General features: G+C 46.1%; 1 protein-coding gene across 3 annotated transcripts; it reads left to right on the top strand.

The window, feature by feature from the left end:
- Positions 1-1,632: 1,632 nt before the first annotated feature.
- Positions 1,633-21,059, top strand: LOC129716085 (zinc-binding protein A33-like). Of its 3 annotated transcripts, none has more exons than XM_055665967.1 (6): positions 1,633-2,140; positions 8,097-8,294; positions 13,070-13,092; positions 13,203-13,312; positions 18,604-19,244; positions 19,775-21,059. In XM_055665967.1, the coding sequence occupies exons 1-5, from the start codon at positions 1,790-1,792 to the stop codon at positions 19,155-19,157; spliced, it is 1,236 nt and encodes a 411-aa protein (XP_055521942.1). In that variant the 5' UTR covers positions 1,633-1,789; the 3' UTR covers positions 19,158-19,244; positions 19,775-21,059. The 3 variants fall into 3 exon arrangements, with proteins under 3 accessions (XP_055521942.1, XP_055521940.1, XP_055521941.1); XM_055665965.1 differs by having other exon boundaries at positions 13,197-13,312; XM_055665966.1 differs by having other exon boundaries at positions 13,197-13,312; positions 18,604-21,059.
- The last annotated feature ends 46 nt before the right edge of the window (positions 21,060-21,105 follow it).

Below are 21,105 nucleotides of genomic sequence, written 5' to 3'. Positions count from 1 at the left end.
TTATTTTTGGTGTGTATTAACTTTTTTGTCAATGATTAGTGATGTACAGCACTTTGTTGCAGCTATGTTTGTTTTTAAAGCGCTCTATAAATAAAATTATTATTATTATTATTATTATATTAAAGGCACAAATGCTAATTATATGGGTGAAAGATTGTTTCAAATCATAGATTATTTGAGTGTCAAGGTACGCACATGTGTTCTGGTGAACATCAACATTCACACACTGTAAACATAGAAACATAGACAATAGGTGCAGAGTAGGCCATTCGGCCCTTCAAGCCTGCACCGCCATTCAATATGACCATGGCAGATCATCCAAAATCAGTACCCCGTTCCTGCTTTCTCCCCATATCCCTTGATTCCGTTAGCCCTAAGAGCTCTATCTTATGCCCCTGTCCCACTTAGGAAACCTGAACGGAAACCTCTGGAGACTTTGTGCTCCACCCAAGGTTTCCGTGCGGTTCCCGGAGGTTTTTGTCAGTCTCCCTACCTGCAACTCCACTACCTGCAACCTCCGGCAACCACCTGCAACCTCCGGGAACCGCACGGAAACCTTGGGTGGGGCGCAAAGTCTCCAGAGGTTTCCGTTCAGGTTTCCTAAGTGGGACGGGGGCATTACTCTCCCTTGAAAACATCCAGTGAATCGGCCTCCACTGCCTTCTGTGGCAGAGAATTCCACAGATTCACAACTCTCTGGGTGAAAAATCTTTTCCTAATCTCAGTCCTAAGTGGCCAACCCCTTATTCTTAAAATTCCAGTGAATATAAACCCAGTCAATCCATTCTGTAGATGAACACAAAAGGCTGGATTAACTCAGCGGATCAGGCAGCATCTCTGGAGAAAAGGATTAGATGATGTTTCGGGTCGAGACCCTTCTTCAGGGGAAAGGGAAACTATATGGGAAACCTATGCTCCAAAGACAGGTTTGTAGGTTAAACGACCATTGATCAGAGTTGACCCTAGTTCTATGTTATCATAGTTTCTCATCCACTTTCCCCTAAACACAAGTGACAATTTACAGAGGGACGAGTAACATACAAACCTTGCACGCCGATGTGGGAGGAATTTAAACTTTGGGAATAAATTCCATCTGCCAACCCTCACTATTAAATCCATCCCCCATAACCTAAAACTATCCCCACTACCACCAGCTCCAGTCATTTGAAACTTAATTCATGTTAGAGAGAGTACAGAGGAGATTTACTAGAATGTTGCCTGGGTTTCAGCAACTAAGTTACAGAGAAAGGTTGAACAAGTTAGGGCTTTATTCTCTGGAGCGCAGAAGGTTAAGGGGGGACTTGATAGAGGTTTTTAAAATGATGAGAGGGATAGACAGAGTTGACGTGGAAAAGCTTTTCCCACTGAGAGTAGGGAAGATTCAAACAAGGGGACATGACTTGAGAATTAAGGGACTGAAGTTTAGGGGTAACATGAGGGGGAACTTCTTTACTCAGAGAGTGGTAGCTGTGTGGAATGAGCTTCTAGTGAAGGTGGTGGAGGCATTTAACCCAGCCTCATCATCTCACTTGGGCCACTTCCAAAGATTGCATTGTGAATCAGTACTTTGGTTTGAGGGAAAGGGCACTCGGCTGAACATTATTCTGAAGTCTGAAGAAGGGTTTCGGAACGAAACGTTGCCTATTTCCTTCGCTCCATAGATGCTGCTGCGCCCGCTGAGTTTCTCCAGCATTTTTGTCTACCTATTATTCTGAACCCGCCTCCTGGATCACATTGAAGAAATCGAAAGCAAGAATAATTAAGGAAGTGATCGGCTCTCCTGGCGACAATGGCGTCAACAGACCATCTCCTAAACCTAAACAAGGATATCTCCTGCTCGATTTGCCTGCAGTTTTTCCGGGACCCCGTGTTCCTGGACTGCGGGCACAACTTCTGCCAAGACTGCATCTCCTCCTTTTGGCAGAACGGGGAGTGTTCGTGTCCCGAGTGTCGATGTTGTTTCCCGGATAGAACATTGAAGCCCAACAGACTACTGGCGAGTATAGTGGGGAACGTGAGATCCGTCCAGGAAAGCGCTTGGGATACAGAGTGGAAAAAGGTCTGGCGTGGAACTGGGACCTCGAGTCGGGATCAGATCAGCTCCGGTCGCCGCCACTCCCCCGAAGCGCCAGATCTCAAGGTTAATCCACCAGTTGCTACCCGAATGTTAAACTGCATCCATCTCACAAAGTGCTGGAGTAACTCAAAATGTCTCAAGGTGCTGGAGTAACTCAGCAGGTCAGGCACTCTTATCGACCCGAAATGTCACCTATCCATGTTCTCCAGAGATGCTGCCTCCCACAGGTAGAAACATAGAAACATAGCCAATTAGCCTACAAACTATAGAGAGAGTATAAAGTACAATGGAGAGAGTATAAACTACAAGCCTATAGAGAGAGTACAGAGGAGATTTCCTAGAATGTTGCCTGGGTTTAGAAACATACATAGACATAGAAACATAGAAATTAGGTGCAGGAGTAGGCCATTCGGCCCTTCGAGCCCGCACCGCCATTCAATATGATCATGGCTGATCATCCAACTCAGTATCCCGTACCTGCCTTCTCTCCATACCCCCTGATCCCCTTGGCCACAAGGGCCACATCTAACTCCCTCTTAAATATAGCCAGTGAACTGGCCTCAACTACCCTCTGTGGCAGAGAGTTCCAGAGATTCACCACTCTCTGTGTGAAAAAAGTTCTTCTCATCTCGGTTTTAAAGGATTTCCCCCTTATCCTTAAGCTGTGACCCCTTGTCCTGGACTTCCCTAACATCGGGAACAATCTTCCTGCATCTAGCCTGTCCAACCCCTTAAGAATTTTGTAAGTTTCTATAAGATCCCCTCTCAATCTCCTAAATTCTAGAGAGTATAAATCCAGTCTTTCTTCATAAGACAGTCCTGACATCCCATGATGTCTGAAGAAGGCTCTCGACCTGAAACGTCACCCATTCCTTCTCTCCAGAGATGCTGCCCGTCCCGCTGAGTTACTCCAGCATTTCGTGTCTATCCACAAGTGATGTTTCAGGTCTGGACCTTTCTTCAGCCTAATTCTGTACAAAGACGTCTCTCGACCCGAAATGTCACACATTCCTTCTCTCCAGAGACGCTGTCTGACCCGCTGAGTTTCTCCAGCACATTGTATCCCCTTGTGTGCATCAACAACCATCTGCACTTCTACAGTGTGTGACCGCCTTTTGTAGAATAATCACCATCCACTCAAATGTATCATCTGCATTTCCTTATCAACGTGCCCTTTTATCTGTTTTCACACCTTACCGCTCCATATCTCCCTCTCCCTTGACTCTCAATCAGAAGAAGGGTCGCCCATTCCTTCCCTCCAAAGATGTTGCCTGTCCCAGCATTTTGTTTCCACATTTTGACTGCTGGTGTAACTCAGCGGCTCTGACTCTGAGCATCTCTGGAGAACATGGATAGGACGTTTCAGGTCGGGCCACTTCTTCAGATTCGACACCCTTCGTTAGACTCAGACCCCAAACAATACCTATCCTTGTTCTCCAGAGATGCTGCCTGGGCCGCTGAGTTACTCCAGGACTTTATGCATTTTGTTGGGAGGTCATGTTGCAGTTATACAAGTCGTTGGTGTGTCGTTTGATTTGCAATCCGACAATTACAGTTCTTTGTGTCTACACCAAACGCCTATAGACCTGTAGTTAAGTTTCGTTTTTGTTTCGTGTTCAGCAACGTGGCACAGCGGTAGAGGTGTTGTCTTACAGCGTTAACTGCGCCAGTGACCCCCCTCTCTCCTCCCTCTTCCCCTCCTCCCCTCTCCCCCCCCCCCGCCCCTGCCCCCTCCTCCCCCTCTACTACTCCCCCCCCCCCTATCTCCCCCCCTCTCTTTCCCCTCTCCCCCCTCACCCCCCTCTGCCCCCCCTCTCTCTCCTCTCCCCCCCTCCCCTCTCTCCCCCCCCCCTCTCCTCCCCCTTTACTCCTCCCCCTATCTCCCCCCTCTCTTCTCCCCCTCTCACCCCCCCTCTGCCCCCACTCTCCTCTCTCCTCCCTCCCCTCTCTCCCCCCCCTCTCCCCCCTCTCCCTCCCCCTTTACTTTCTCCTTTCCTCCCCCCCCTATCTCCCCCCTCTCTTTCCCCCTCTCACCCCCCTCTGCCCCCCCTCTCTCCCTCTCTCCTCCCCCCCTCCTCCTCCTCTCCTCCCTCCCCTCCCCCCTCTTACCCCCTCTCCTCCCTCTCCCCCCCCCTATCTCCCCCTCCTCTCCTCCCCTCTCCCCCTCTCACCGCCCTCTCCCCCCCTCCTCCCCCTCCCTCTCCCTCTCCACCCCCTCTCCTCCCTCCCCCCTCCCCCCTCTCCCCCCTCCTCTCCCCCCTCTCCCTCTCCCCCCCTCTCCACCCCCTCTCCCCCTCCTCTCCCCCCCTCTCCCCCCTCTCTCTCCACCCCTCTCCTCTCCCTCTCCTCCCCTCTCCCTCCCTCCTCTCCTCTCCTCCTCCCCTCTCCCTCTCCTTTGCTCTCCCTCCTCCCCCTCCCTCCCCCTCCCCTTCCCTCCTCTTCTCTCTTCCCCTCTCCTCCCCTCCCCCCTCCCCCCCCCCCTCTCCTCCCCCCCCCCTCTCCTCTCTCTCTCACCCACTCCCCCCACCTCTTCTCCCACCTCTTCTCCCACTACGGGTTCTTCTCACTGTGGTGTTTGTAGGCTAAATGGAAGGAATTTAATGTTTAACTCCCATAAATTAATCCAGACACATCCACTCTCAAGATAACCAAAATCATTATTTTTTGTACATCTGACTAAAATTGTACTCGAGATATTTAGTATGAAAATATTGATCATGGGTAGACAATAACACAAAATATAGATGATTGTCTCTAATGTGGTGTGTGTGATTAACAATAACACAAAATATAGATAATTGTCTCTAATGTGGTGTGTGTGGGTGTGTGTGTGAACCAACCAAGTTCTTTTTCCTCATGTCCACTTTTACTCTAGCCAAACTTAGATTATTTTCTCTGGAAGCTGAGGGAGACCCGATAGAAGTGTATACAATTAGTTTACATATAGAAAGGAGGAACAGATGCTGGTTTATACATTATACTCATTTATAACATTAATTTATATATTAGAAAGGAACTGCAGATGCTGGTTTATACCGAAGATAGATACAAAAAGCTGAAACAACTCAATGGAACAACAGAAAAGTCAAGACCATTCTTCAGACTAAAATAAGACTAAAAGTGGTTTCGTTTTGGGATACAGCGCAGAAGCAGGCCCTTCTGCTCCTCAGTGATTCCCGCACACTAACATTATCCTACACACACTAGGGTCAATTTACATTTATACCAAATGCCAATTGACCTGTATGGAGAGAAACCAAAGGTGTCGGAGAAAACCCACGCAGGTCACGGGGTGAACGTACAAACTCCGTAAAGACACCACCATGCAACCCGGGTCTCTGGCGCTGTGAGGCAGCAACTCTACCGCTGTGCCACCGTGCCACCCTAAAGCTGAATGTACAACATTTTGAGATTTTAAAAATCAAGTCTGCAATTTATCCCATCAGATAAAGCATAAAAATAACTTTAATTTGATACCTAATCCGCTTTCATATCTTCAGTATTAAAAAAAGTTATGGTCATTTTCATACTCAGAAATAGGGAAATTGTTCCCTATTGCTTTTCCATTGACTTAACACAAAAGCTGTGATCGAGGACAGTCGAAAGGCCAGAATTTTCTTAAAAATTGAAGAGAACTGAATGAAATTTTCAGATATTATAGATTGAAGCATTCTGAAACAAATATGAAACATCTTTCTTGGATGACCTGAAATTAAAGCATATAATTAGTTAATTACCCAATTGTAGCTAATTACAAAATTGACCGTTGTGACAGAAATAGAGGGAGTATAGAGAAGGATCACCAGACTGATTCCTGGGATGGTAGGACTTTCATATGAAGAAAGATTGGATAGACTCGGCTTCTACTCACTAGAATTTAGAAGATTATAGAAACTTACAAAATTCTTAAGGGGTTGGACAGGCTAGATGCAGGAAGATTCAATATGATCATGGCTGATCATCCAACTCAGTATCCCGTACCTGCTTTCTCTCCATACCCCCTGATCCCTTAGCCACAAGGGCCACATCTAACTCCCTCTTAAATATAAATGAACTGGCCTCAACTACCCTCTGTGGCAGAGAGTTCCAGAGATTCACCACTCTGTGTGTAAAAAACGTTCTTCTCATCTCGGTTTTAAAGGATTTCCCCCTTATCCTTAAGCTGTGACCCCTTGTCCTGGACTTCCCTAACATCGGGAACAATCTTCCTGCATCTAGCCTATCCAACCCCTTAAGAATTTTGTAAGTTTCTATAAGATCCCCTCTCAATCTCCTAAATTCTAGAGAGTATAAACCAAGTCTATCCGGTCTTTCTTCATAAGACAGTCCTGACATCCCAGGAATCAGTCTGGTGAACCGTCTCTGCACTCCCTCTATGGCAATAATGTCCTTCCTCAGATTTGGAGACCAAAACTGTACGCAATACTCCAAGTGTGGTCTCACCAAGACCCTGTACAACTGCAGTAGAACCTCCCTGCTCCTATACTCAAATCCTTTTGCAATGAAAGCTAACATACCATTTGCTTTCTTTACTGCCTGCTGCACCTGCATGCCTACCTTTAATGACTGGTGTACCATGACACCCAGGTCTCGCTGCATCTCCCCCTTTCCCAATCGGTCACCATTTAGATAATAATGTAAAATGTAATCCTCCAGCTACTGAATGAATGATACTTAATACTTTATTATCACATGGGACAAGTCACAATGAGATTCTTTATTTTGCACACAAGGTATGCAAAGAGTCGCCACAGAAGGGTGCTGACAATGTTACAAAACATTCCATTAATGGGAGAGTCTAGGACCAGAGTGCACAGCCTCACAATTAAAGGGCGTTCCTATATGAAGGAGATGAGGAGGAATTTCTTTCATCACAGGGTGGTGAATCTGTGGAATTCATTGCCACAGAAGGTTGTGGAGGCATCAATGGATATTTTTAAGGCAGTAATAGATAGATTCTTGATTAGTACGGGTGTCAGGGGAGAATGGGGTTAGGAGGGAGAGATGGTGGCCGATTGGGAAAGGGGGAGATGCAGCGAGACCTGGGTGTCATGGTACACCAGTCATTGAAGGTAGGCATGCAGGTGCAGCAGGCAGTAAAGAAAGCGAATGGTATGTTAGCTTTCATTGCAAAAGGATTTGAGTATAGGAGCAGGGAGGTTCTACTGCAGTTGTACAGGGTCTTGGTGAGACCACACCTGGAGTATTGCGTACAGTTTTTGGTCTCCAAATCTGAGGAAGGACATTATTGCCATAGAGGGAGTGCAGAGACGGTTCACCAGACTGATTCCTGGGATGTCAGGACTGTCTTATGAAGAAAGACTGGATAGACTGGGTTTATACTCTCTAGAATTTAGAAGATTGAGAGGGGATCTTATAGAAACTTACAAAATTCTTAAGGGGTTTGGACAGGCTAGATGCAGGAAGATTGTTCCCGATGTTAGGGAAGTCCAGGCACAAGGGGTCACAGCTTACGGATAAAGGGGAAATCCTTTAAAACCGAGATGAGAAGAACTTTTTTCACGCAGAGCGTGGTGAATCTCTGGAACTCTCTGCCACAGAAGGTAGTTGAGGCCACAGTTCATTGGCTATATTTAAGAGTGAGTTAGATGTGGCCCTTGTGGCTAAGGGGATCAGGGGGTATGGAGAGAAGGCAGGTACGGGGTACTGAGTTGGATGATCAGCCATGATCATATTGAATGGCGGTGCAGGCTCGAAGGGCCGAATGGCCTACTCCTGCACCTAATTTCTATGTTTCTATACATCAGCCATGATTGAATGGCGGAGTAGACTTGATGATTTAATGGCGGATAGACAATTGGCTAATTATGCTCCTTTCACTTATGACCTTATGATTTAGTCACCAATGGTCCCCCCTTTGTGCCTGGCAGCCCCCCATGCCAGGACCCCCTTTTTCTCAGCGACGCACCCGATCTTAGGCACCCTCGTGTTCCTTGTGATCACCCTCACGATCGCGTTCTTTGCATTTCCCATTCTAAATGTGCTACCACGCTTGCAGAGAAAGGTCTATGAGCTCACGCAACAGTTTGAGTGGGAGTTCGCTGAGCTGCACCAGATCCTTAACAAGGAAGAATACGAAATGAAACAAAGACTCAACAAGAGAGGGGAAGAACTACTGGACCGGTTGACATCCAACAGCAGGCTTGCCAATGATAATGATCGCACTGTGCTGCAAGTGATCTGGGATTTATTGAAGGTATGTGTTCAATTTATTGTTTCGTTTTGTTCAGAGATACGGCGCGGTTACAGGCCCTTCGGCCCCTCTGAGTCAGTTGAGTCCGAGCCAACCAACGATCATCCACGCACTTTAGCAGAGTTCAGAAATACAGAATGGAAACAGGCCCTTCGGTCCACCGAGTCCCCGCCGACCAGCGATCCCCTAATTTGAGGAAGGACATCCATGTGATTGAGGCAGTGCAGCGTAGGTTCACCAGATTGATCCCTGGGACGGCGGGACTGTCATATGAGGAAAGATTGAAAAGACTAGGCTAGGCCATTTGGAAAAATGGGCTGAAAGATGGCAGATGGAGTTTAATGCTGATAAATGTGAGGTGCTACACAGGATTCGGCATGGACTTGTAGGGCCGAGATTGCCTGTTTCCGTGCTGTAATTGTTATATGGTTATATGGATGGGAAGGGAATGGAGGGTTATGGTCTGAGCGCAGGTATATGGGACTAGGGGAGATTATGTGTTCGGCACGGACTAGAAGGGTCGAGATGGCCTGTTTCCGTGCTGTAATTGTTATATGGTTATATGGTTAAACGTGTAGATCTGTGGAGTGTTGGAGGAAACCGGAGCGCTGGGCCTGTACTCGCTGGAGTTTAGAAGGTTGAGGGGTGACCCTCATTGAAACTTACAGGATAATGAAAGGTATAGATAGAGTGGATGTGGAGAGGATGCTTCCACTGGTGGGAGAGTCTAAGTCCAGCGCCCATAGCCTCAGAATTAAAGGGCGCTCTTTTACCAAGGGGGTGAGAAGGAATTTCTTTAGTCAGAGGGCGGTGAATCTGTGGAACTCATTGCCACAGAAGGCTGTGGAGGCCATGCCAGTAGATATTTTTAAGGCAGAGATAGATGGATTCTTGATTGGAATAGGTAGGAGATAGGTTGAATAAGTTAGGTCTTTATTCTCTGGAGCGCAGAAGGTTAAGGGGGGACCTGATAGAGGTCTTTAAAATGATGAGAGGGATAGACAGAGTTGATGTGGACAAGCTTTTCCCTTTGAGAATAGGGAGGATTCAAACAAGAGGACATGACTTCAGAATTAAGGGACAGAAGTTTAGGGGTAATATGAGGGGGAACTTCTTTACTCAGAGAGTGGTAGCGGTGTGGAATGAGCTTCCAGTGGAAGTGGTGGAGGCAGGTTCATTGGTATGATTTAAAAATAAATTGGATAGGCATATGGATGAGAAGGGAATGGAGGGTTATGGTATGAGTGCAGGCAGGTGGGACTAAGGGGAAAAAAATTTGTTCGGCACGGACTTGTAGGGCCGAGATGGCCTGTTTCCGTGCTGTAATTGTTATATGGTTATATGGTATTCACTGGAGTTTAGAAGGATGAGGGGGGATTCTTAAAGAAACATATAAAATTATAAAAGGACTGGACAAGCTAGATGCAGGAAAAATGTTCCCAATGTTGGGCGAGTCCAGAACCAGGGGCCACACAGTCTTAAGACTGAGGTGAGAAAAAACGTTTTCACCCAGAGAGTTGTGAATTTATGGAATTCCCTGCCACAGAGGGCAGTGGAGGCCAAGTCACTGGATGGATTTAAGAGAGAGTTAGATAGAGCTCTAGGGGCTAGTGGAGTCAAGGCGACTTGGGGAGAAGGCAGGCACGGGTTACTGATAGGGGACGGGCAGCCATGATCACAATGAATGGCGGTGCTGGCTGGAAGGGCCGAATGGCCTCCTCCTGCAACTATTTTCTATGTTTCCACACCATCCTACACACACTAGGGACAATTTGCAATTTCTTGATTTCACCAAAGCTAATTAACCTGCAAACTTGTTCGTCTTTGGAGTGTGGGAGGAAACTGGGGCACCCGGAGGAAACCCACGCAGGTCACGAGGAGAACGTACAAAACTCCGTGCAGTCAGCACCCAGAGTCAGGATGGAACCCGGGTCTCTTGCGCTGTGAGGCAGCAACTCTACCGTTACGCCACCGTGCCCGCCACCCCACCCCAACAAAATGAACATTGCTGCCGGATCTCCTCCTCAGTAGAAGGGACAGAAAATAGTTGGAATTGTATCATGGCTTCTTGCTATCCTTTATCCCATTTAATCCATTATTCTAAAAAAAACAAGAATGTCACAAGTTTACTTGTTCACAAGTTCACAAGTTATAGGAGCAGAATTAGGCCATTCGGCCCATCGAGTCTACTCCGCCATTCAATCACGGCTGATCTTTGCCTACTAATCCCATTTTCCTGCCTTCTCCCCGTAACCTTTGACACCCGTTCCATATAACCATATAACCATATAACATATAACAATTACAGCACGGAAACAGGCCATCTCGGCCCTACAAGTCCGTGCCGAACAAATTTTTTTCCCCCCTTAGTCCCACCTGCCTGCACTCATACCATAACCCTCCATTCCCTTCTCATCCATATGCCTATCCAATTTATTTTTAAATGATACCAATGAACCTGCCTCCACCACTTCCACTGGGAGCTCATTCCACACCGCTACCACTCTCTGAGTAAAGAAGTTCCCCCTCATATTACCCCTAAACTTCTGTCCCTTAATTCTGAAGTCATGTCCTCTTGTTTGAATCCTCCCTATTCTCAAAGGGAAAAGCTTGTCCACATCAACTCATCTATCCCTCTCATCATTTTAAAGACCTCTATCAGGTCCCCCCTTAACCTTCTGCGCTCCAGAGAATAAAGACCTAACTTATTCAACCTATCTCCTACCTATTCCAATCAAGAATCCATCTATCTCTGCCCTAAAAATATCTACTGGCATGGCCTCCACAGCCTTCTGTGGCAATGAGTTCCACAGATTCACCGCCCTCTGACTAAAGAAATTCCTTCTCACCCCCTTGGTAAAAGAGCGCCCTTTAATTCTGAGGCTATGGGCGCTGGACTTAGACTCTCCCACCAGTGGAAACATCCTCTCCACATCCACTCTATCTATACCTTTCATTATCCTGTAAGTTTCAATGAGGGTCACCCCCCAACCTTCTAAACTCCAGCGAGTACAGGCCCAGCGCTCATCATATGCTAACCCGCTCATTCCTGGGATCATTCTCGTAAACCTCCTCTGGACCCTCTCCAGAGCCGGCACATCCTTCCTCAAATATGGGGCCCACATTTTCTCACAGTACAGCCTCAGACATTATATTTCAGATTCATATCCCATCACCCATTAAACACATCACACAAGTAAAATGTTGAACTCTCTCCCTAGAGTGGTGTTATAGGTGATGAAATATCACAGATCGGTTGTGCAGGTAGAGTTGCTGCCTCACAGCACCAGAGACTCGGGGTCGATCCTGACTAAGGGTGCTGTCTGTACAGAGTTTGCACGTTCTCCGGGTTTGCGTGGGTTTTCTCCGGGTGCTCCGGGTTCCTCCAACACTCCACAGATCTACAGTTTAACCCATATAACCATATAACAATTACAGCACGGAAACAGGCCATCTCGACCCTTCTAGTCCGTGCCGAACACATAATCTCCCCTAGTCCCATATACCTGCGCTCAGACCATAACCCTCCATTCCCTTCCCATCCATATAACTATCCAATTTATTTTTAAATGATAAAAACGAACCTGCCTCCACCACCTTCACTGGAAGCTCATTCCACACAGCTACCACTCTCTGAGTAAAGATTAGATTAGATTAGATTTGTTTATTGTCATTCAGACCAAATGGTGGCCGATTCAGACCTAAAGAAGTTCCCCCTCATGTTACCCCTAAACTTCAGTCCCTTAATTCTCAAATCATGTCCTCTTGTTTGAGTCTTCCCTACTCTCAGTGGGAAAAGCTTTTCCACGTCAATTCTGTCTATCCCTCTCATCATTTTAAAAACCTCTATCAAGTCCCTCCTTAACCTTCTGCGCTGCAAAGAATAAAGCCCTAACTTGTTCAACCTTTCTCTGTAACTTAGTTGCATGCAGTTTTGGTCTCCAAATCTGAGGAAGGACATTATTGCCATAGAGGGAGTGCAGAGACGGTTCACCAGACTGATTCCTGGGATGTCAGGACTGTCTTATGAAGAAAGACTGGATAGACTTGGTTTATACTCTCTAGAATTTAGGAGATTGAGAGGGGATCTTATAGAAACTTACAAAATTCTTAAGGGGTTGGACAGGCTAGATGCAGGAAGATTGTTCCCGATGTTAGGGAAGTCCAGGACAAGGGGTCACAGCTCAAGGATAAGGGGGAAATCCTTTAAAACCGAGATGAGAAGAACTTTTTTCACACAGAGAGTGGTGAATCTCTGGAACTCTCTGCCACGGAGGGTAGTTGAGGCCAGTTCATTGGCTATATTTAAGAGGGAGTTAGATGTGGCCCTTGTGGCTAAGGGGATCAGGGGGTATGGAGAGAAGGCAGGTACGGGATACTGAGTTGGATGATCAGCCATGATCATATTGAATGGCAGTGCAGGCTCGAAGGGCCGAATGGCCTACTCCTGCACCTAATTTCTATGTTTCTATGTCTATGTTTCTAAACCCAGGCAACATTCTAGTAAATCTCCTCTGTACTCTCTCTATATGCTTGTAGTTTATACTCTCTCCATTGTACTTTATACTCTCTCTATAGTTTGTAGGCTAATTGGCTTTGTAAATTGTCCCCAGTGTATATCGACTAGTGTTAGTGTGTGGATATCGCTGGTCGGCACGGACTCGGAGGGCCGAAAGACTTGTTTCCACCCTGCATGAACAAGCTACAAATGAAATATAAATGGAACTGAAAATTGCCGATTGAAACATCAAATTCATATCTTATATATTTTATTTTAGGTGATGATGTTACCTCCATCTATGTAAGTACTTGTGTTTTGTTCCTTGACTACTTTTGTGATACATTGTGGGGGACAGTGGGGGATGCTCAGATATCCATTTACAGGACTTACTGCTCTTTCTAAAAAAACAGCAAGGAAACCAGGCAAGAAAACAGAATCTTCAGTAACATACTGGCCGGTGAATTTGGTGGACCTGTTCAGCACATGGTGTGGAAGCAGATGAGGAAATCGGTGAACCCAGGTAGGCAGCAGTGTTGGCTGGATGCACCACTAGGCACTGACGTTAACATTCGAGTTCAGATCGGTTTAGTGTATTGTCACGTGTACAGAGAAAATCTATCCAGTCAGCGGAAAGACAAGGTTACACAAAAAAGCTGGAGAAACTCAGCGGGTGCAGCAGCATCTATGGAGCGAAGGAAATAGGCAACGTTTCGGGCCGAAACCCTTCTTCAGACTGATCGGGGGCGGGGGTGGGCGGGGACAAGAAAGGAAAAAGGAGGAGGAGCCCGAAGGCTGGGGGATGGGAGGAGACAGCAGGGGGACTGAGGAAGGGGAGGAGACAGCAAGGACTAACAAAATTGGGAGAATTCGATGTTCATGCCCCCAGGATGCAGACTCCCCAAACGGAATATGAGGTGCTGTTCCTCCAATTTCCGGTGCTGCTCGCTGTGGCCATGGAGGAGACCCAGGACAGAGAGGTCGGAGACGGAGTGGGAGGGGGAGTTGAAGTGCTGAGCCACCGGGAGGTCAGCTTGGTTATTGCGGACCGAGCGGAGGTGTTCGGCGAAACGATCGCCCAACCTCCGCTTGGTCTCACCGATATAGATCTGCTGACATCTAGAGCAGCGGACGCAATAGATGAGGTTGGAAGAGATGCAGGTGAACCTCTGTCGCACCTGGAACGATTGCTTGGGTCCTTGAACGGAGTCGAGGGGGGGAGGTAAAGGGACAGGTGTTGCATCTCTTGCGGTTGCAAGGGAAAGTGCCCGGGGAGGGGGTGGTACGAGAGGGAAGGGAAGAATTGACAAGGGAGTTATGGAGGGAGCGGTCTTTGCGGAAGGCAGATATGGGGGGAGATGGGAAGATGTGGCGAGTGGTGGGGTCACGTTGGAGGCGGCAAACTGACGGAGGATTACTTTTTGTTCCCGGGGAGGAAAGACAATACATGATTACAATCAAGAATGAGAATCCTTCCCATTCCCACACAGACCTTACTGGCCCAGGTCTCCTCCATTGTCAGACGGAGGCCAAATGCAAATTGGAGGAACAGAATCTCATATTTTGCATGGGCACCTTACAGCCCAGTATGGTATGAATATTGATTTCTCCAACCTCTAACCTCTCTCTCCATCCCTCCCCGCACCCAAGTCGCACAGCTTCTCGTTTTCACTCAACAAACAACTATCCCTCTCACCTTAAACCAGTGGTTCCCAACCTTTTTTTGGCTATGCCCCACCTAATCACCTCTAAAATGCTGATGCCCCCCCCCCCCCCCATGTGGTGATATATAATTCTTATCATTTAAAAAGTGAACTCCGTTTCAGCTGAAGAAGCTTAAAACGCCAATACCTTGGTTGTAATAACTACACAATAAAGACCCCCAAAAAATTATTTACTCAAAATAACATCTGAAACATAAACTTAGGTCTTTATTCTCTGGAGCGCAGAAGGTTAAGGGGGGACCTGATAGAGGTCTTTAAAATGATGACAGAGTTGATGTGGACAAGCTTTTCCCTTGGTGTACAATTTTGGTCGCCCAATTATAGGAAGGATGTCAACAAAATAGAGAGAGTACAGAGGAGATTTACTAGAATGTTGACTGGGCTTCAACAACTAAGTTACAGAGATAGGTTGAATAAGTTAGGTCTTTATTCTCTGGAGCGCAGAAGGTTAAGGGGGGACCTGATAGAGGTCTTTAAAATGATGAGAGGGATAGACAGAGTTGATGTGGACAAGCTTTTCCCTTTGAGAATAGGGAAGATTCAAACAAGAGGACATGACTTCAGAATTAAGGGACAGAAGTTTAGGGGTAATATGAGGGGGAACTTCTTTACTCAGAGAGTGGTAGCGGTGTGGAATGAGCTCCCAGTGGAAGTGGTGGAGGCAGGTTCATTGGTATCATTTAAAAATAAATTGGATAGGCATATGGATGAGAAGGGAATGGAGGGTTATGGTATGAGTGCAGGCAGGTGGGACTAAGGGGAAAAAACATTTGTTCGGCCCAGACTTGTAGGGCCGAGATGGCCTGTTTCCGTGCTGTAATTGTTATATGGTTATGGTTATAAACTACATATGTTTACCTGATGGAAAATCCTAAAAAATAAAAATCGAAAATTTGGACCCAGACCTCCTCAGTCGCGCTCAATTGCCCCCCTTAAAAATCAAATTGCCCCCCTGTGGGGCGTACGCCCCACGTTGGGAACCACTGCCTTAAACCAATGTCCTCTAGTTCTTGATTCCCCTACTCTGGAAAAAGAGTGTACATCAGCAGTCAGATGGAAAAGGTGGTTTACTCTGTTCTAAGACCCAGTTGCAGGAACATTGGATCGGCAAAAAGGGTATTGTGGACGCAGCCCAGACCATCACACAAAGCAACCTCCCTTCCATTGACTCCATCTACACCACACGCTCCCTCGGCAAGGCCAGCAACATAATCAAGGGCCAGTCTCACCCCCTCTTCTCCCCTCTCCCATCGGGTAAATGCTATAGAAGTGTGAAAACACACACCTCCAGATTCAGGGACGGTTTTATCCCCCAGCTGTTATCAGGCAACTGAACCATCCTACCAAGTCCAAGTCAAGTCAAGTCAAGTCAAGTCAAGTCAAGTTTATTTGTCACATACACATACGAGATGTGCAGTGAAATGCTCGCGGACTTTTGTGCAAAAGACAAACAACAAAACAACCAAACAAATTATAAACACAATCATAACACACATATTCTTTTACATAATAAATAATGGAAGGAAAAAACGTTCAGTAGAGTTAGTCCCTGGTGAAATAGGCGTTTACAGTCCGAATTGCCTCTGGGAAGAAACTCCTTCTCAACCTCTCCGTTCTCACCGCATGGCAACGGAGGCGTTTGCCTGACCGTAGCAGCTGGAACAGTCCGTTGCAGGGGTGGAAGGGGTCTCCCATGATTTTATTTGCTCTGGAGTTGCACCTCCAACCACAACCAGAGAGCAGTCCTGAACTACTATCTACATCCTTGGAGACCCCCGGACTACCTTTGATCGGATTTTACTGGCTCTATCTTGCACTAAATGGTTATGCCCTTTATACTGTATCTGTACACTGTGGACGGCTCGATTGTAAGCATGCATAGTCTTTCCGCTGACTGGTCGATTTGTTACTAACACCTATGAGAGAGAAGCGAGTGTCACCAAACTTCTGAATACTCTGAGGTGGAACCCTCTCCAAGACACACGTGAAACTCACCGTTTGACCTGTTTTTACAAAGTGTTAAATGGTCAGCTCGACATAGACTGCAAGACCTACACCAAACACAAACCAATTAGGAGCAGACGAGGGCATTCGATCCAATTTGTGATCCCAGCTACAAAGACATATGTGTACAGCAATTCGTTCTTCCCCCGCACAATTAAAGCATGGAATAATCTCCACCCAACTATAGTTACCCAACCAGATGCAACTCAATTTAAAGTAGCTCTTTCTTCCGAATAACAACTAAGTTACAGAGATAGGTTGAATAGGTTAGGTCTTTATTCTCTGGAGCGCAGAAGGTTAAGGGGGGACCTGATAGAGGTCTTTAAAATGATGAGAGGGATAGACAGAGTTGACGTGGACAAGCTTTTCCCTTTGAGAATAGGGAAGATTCAAACAAGAGGACATGACTTCAGAATTAAGGGACAGAAGTTTAGGGGTAATATGAGGGGGAACTTCTTTACGCAGAGAGTGGTAGCGGTGTGGAATGAGCTCCCAGTGAAGGTGGTGGAGGCAGGTTCGTTTTTATCATTTAAAAATAAATTGGATAGTTATATGGATGGGAAGGGAATGGAGGGTTATGGTCTGAGCGCAGGTATATATGGGACTAGGGGAGATTATGTGTTCGGCACGGACTAGAAGGGTCGAGATGGCCTGTTTCCCCCGCTGTAATTGTTATATGGTTATATGGTTAAACTATAGTTACCCAACCAGATGCAACTAAATTTAAAGTAGCTCTTTCTTCCCAATAACCCTTTCTGGCTTAAGCCCTCCCTTCACCACCTCCAGTTTAAATTCCATTTGGAATATTTTGGAGGACCAAGAAACCAAGAATCAAGAACAAATGCTTTTCACTGTACCTCGATACACATGACAATTAACTAAACTCAAACTCAGACTATACCGCCTCAAATCAAATTGAGGAACCTTATTTGATTAAAGACTAGTCGTGCTTGTATCATATAGGTCAAGTCGAATAGAACGAGTTGAGTTTTTGTCATAAGTACCGAGAGGTAGAGGCACATTGAAAATCTTGCTTGTACTGCATCTATTCTTGTATAAAACCATATGAAATATAACATTCAGAACTTAGTGCAGATGAATTATTTCAGACCTTGAAGATAATCTCGTAAGATTTAATATCTGAAGGTTTACGTATCAATTTTCACCCAGAGAGTTGCGAATCTGTGGAATTCTCTGCCACAGAAGGCAGTGGAGGTCAATTCACTGGATGTTTTCAAGAGAGAGTTGGATATAGCTCTTAGGGCTAACGGAATCAAGGGATTTTACTAGAATGTTGCATTTACTAGAATGTTGCCTGGGTTTCAACAACTAAGTTACAGAGATAGGTTGAATAAGTTAGGTCTTTATTCTCTGGAGCGCAGAAGGTTAAGGGGGGACCTGATAGAGGTCTTTAAAATGATGAGAGGGATAGACAGATTTGATGTGGACAAGCTTTTCCCTTTGAGAATAGGGAAGATTCAAACAAGAGGACATTACTTCAGAATTAAGGGACAGAAGTTTAGGGGTAATATGAGGGGGAACTTCTTTACGCAGAGAGTGGTAGCGGTGTGGAATGAGCTCCCAGTGGAAGTGGTGGAGGCAGGTTCATTGGTATCATTTAACAATAAATTGGATAGGCATATGGATGAGAAGGGAATGGAGGGTTATGGTATGAGTGCAGGCAGGTGGGACTAAGGGGAAAAAAAAAATTTGTTCGGCATGGACTTGTAGGGCCGAGATGGCCTGTTTCCGTGCTGTAATTGTTATATGGTTATATATTGAATGGGGCCGAATGGCCTACTCCTGCTCCTACTTTCTATGTTGCTAAAGGCAATGGACGCCAATTCATTGGATGTATTAAATAGAGCGTTAGATAGAGCTCTTAGGACTTGCAGACTTAGGGGATATGGGGAGAAGGCAGGAAGATTGTGGATAATCAGCCATGATCACACTGAATGGCAGTGCTGGCTCGAAGGGCTGAATGGCACCTATTGTCCATGTAGCTATATAAATGAATTCCAAATGCTGCTGTTTAGACTGGCTCCCCTCAGTGATATTGACATGAGATTTCCTTTCTGCCTTACAGTACTCTCGCCATTGACCCTAGATCTGAATTCAGCCCATCCCAGGCTCATTATTTCAAACTTGACCACGGTTTGCCTTGGATATGGAGAACAGCCGTTGCCGAAGAGCACAAAACGATTTGGAAACCGCGTGTGCGTGCTCGGAGCAAGAAGGATTACATGCGGGAAACATTATTGGGAGGTGGAGGTGGACCAGGGGGCAAAGTGGACGGTGGGGATCGCGAGAGAGTCGGTAGGCAGACAGGACCTGGCAGACATGACCGTACACAATGGCTACTGGGTGATAAGCCCTCATAGAAGCAACTGGATCCAAGCATTCTTTGATTTCTTTGCGCAGACAGACAGAAGTTCGACACACATGGAGCATCTTGAGCTCCAAGTCAATCCGACAAAGGTTGGCGTTTATCTGGACCACGAGGAAGGGCAGGTGTCATTTTATAATGCCAATACCATGTCTCATTTGTACACGCACCGCAGGCCAATGTCTGGCCCAGTCTTGCCTTTCTTTGGACCTGGGCTCTCAACAAATAATTGGATGAGACTCCCTCAGCCATGATAATAAAACTGATCTGCCTAATCGGTTATGTGAAATAATGTTACAAGGATGAATCATGAAATAATATAGTCTGCTCAGAGTTTGAGAGTTATAGAAACATAGAAATTAGGTGCAGGAGTAGGCCATTCGGCCCTTCGAGCCTGCACCGCCATTTAATATGATCATGGCTGATCATCCAACTCAGTATCCCGTACCTGCCTTCTCTCCATACCCTCTGATCCCCTTGGCCACAAGGGCCACATCTAACTCCCTCTTAAATATAGCCAATGAACTGGCCTCAACTACCCTCTGTGGCAGAGAGTTCCAGAGATTCACCACTCTCTGTGTGAAAAAAACGTTCTCCTCATCTCGGTTTTAAAGGATTTCCCCCTTATCCTTAAGCTGTGACCCCTTGTCCTGGACTTCCCCAACATCGGGAACAATCTTCCTGCATCTAGCCTGTCCAACCCCTTAAGAATTTTGTAAGTTTCTATAAGATCCCCTCTCAATCTCCTAAATTCTAGAGAGTATAAACCAAGTCTATCCAGTCTTTCTTCATAAGACAGTCCTGACATCCCAGGAATCAGTCTGGTGAACCTTCTCTGCACTCCCTCTATGGCAAGAATGTCCTTCCTCAGATTATGCCCCTGTCCCATTTAGGAAACCTGAACGGAAATCTCTGGAGACTTTGGGCCCACCCAAGGTTTCCGTGTGGTTCCCATGATGAAGCCGAATTTTAGTTAAAAAGATAAGAAGATATTAAATTGGTTTCTGGGCTAGCTTACAGCTTATATTTAGTCTCAAATTAGGCTTGCCTTAGGTTGCGGGTGTGTGAGATAATAAATCCTATAACATTGTCTCCCAAGTGACAGGCAGAGAGGAGAAGCTAGAGAGATATCTTTGAAGTAAGATGCCATAAACCAAATGGCCAATGTTTATGGGGGAGGAGGCAATAAAGGAAGAGAGAAATAGCTAGTCACATCTTTGTAAACAAATGGCCTATGTTTATGAGGGACCAAGTGACAGAGAGGAAGCAGCGAAAAAGCTAGGGTGGTCTATTTGGAGATAAAATGACCTAAAGCAAATGGCCAATGTTTTTAGTATATCTTGTACCATGTAAACAAAAGGCCTTTGATGTGATGCATTCTGTGGAAACCTTTTCTTGTACCTCTGACCATGACTAATGTCTGTGGAATGTGCTAAGGGGACAAAAAAAAACCCTATTTAAGGCAATGTAATTCTGTTGTTCAGCGAAGGTGGCTGAGCACAGTTAAGTGTCTACATTGGTCACTTAGCTGGAATTCTCGCTCCCTTCCATCGGCTGATGTTAAGTAAAGTTTTGATCTGGTCTACCAAACAGTTTGTGTGGTGTCTGTTTATTAAGAAGCGAACCTGGTTTAGTAGTTAAGAAAAGTAGCTTTTTCACTATCCTACACACATTAAGGACATTTTTTTACATTTATACCAAGCCAATGTGGGAGGGAACCTAAGATCTCTGAGAAAACCCATGCAGGTCACGGGGAGAAGGTACAAACTCCGTACAGACAGCACCCGTAGTCAGGATCGAACCCGGGTCCCTGGATAAGGCAGTAACTCTAGCGCTGCGCCACCGTGCCTACTAGTGTGGGCAACTATATCCCAAAACTGAGCTAAGTGTAGAGCAGACACGAGGAAACGCAGAAGCTGGAATCTTGAGGGAAACACAAAGTGCTGGATCAACTCAGCTGGTTAGGCAGCATCCGTGGGGGGAATGAATAGGCAACGTTTCTTAAGACCATATACAGTTTTATTTGCCACTTTAATACAAACTCAAACATTTTTATCACATTGATAACATGGATTTCAGGCTTCCAATCAGCCAGCCAGCCAACATTTGTGCCATTCAGGTCTTTAACCTGTGACAAACATACACGTCGTTCTCTCCACACCTCCCCATTCTCAGATATTTAAAACATATTGGATGTTTCTT

The sequence above is a fragment of the Leucoraja erinacea genome, unplaced genomic scaffold (genome assembly GCF_028641065.1).
Source record: "Leucoraja erinacea ecotype New England unplaced genomic scaffold, Leri_hhj_1 Leri_165S, whole genome shotgun sequence".
In the NCBI taxonomy this organism is placed as follows: domain Eukaryota; kingdom Metazoa; phylum Chordata; class Chondrichthyes; order Rajiformes; family Rajidae; genus Leucoraja; species Leucoraja erinaceus.
Note: the sequence above shows the minus strand (reverse complement) of the source record. Positions and strands in the feature narration are given on the sequence as shown.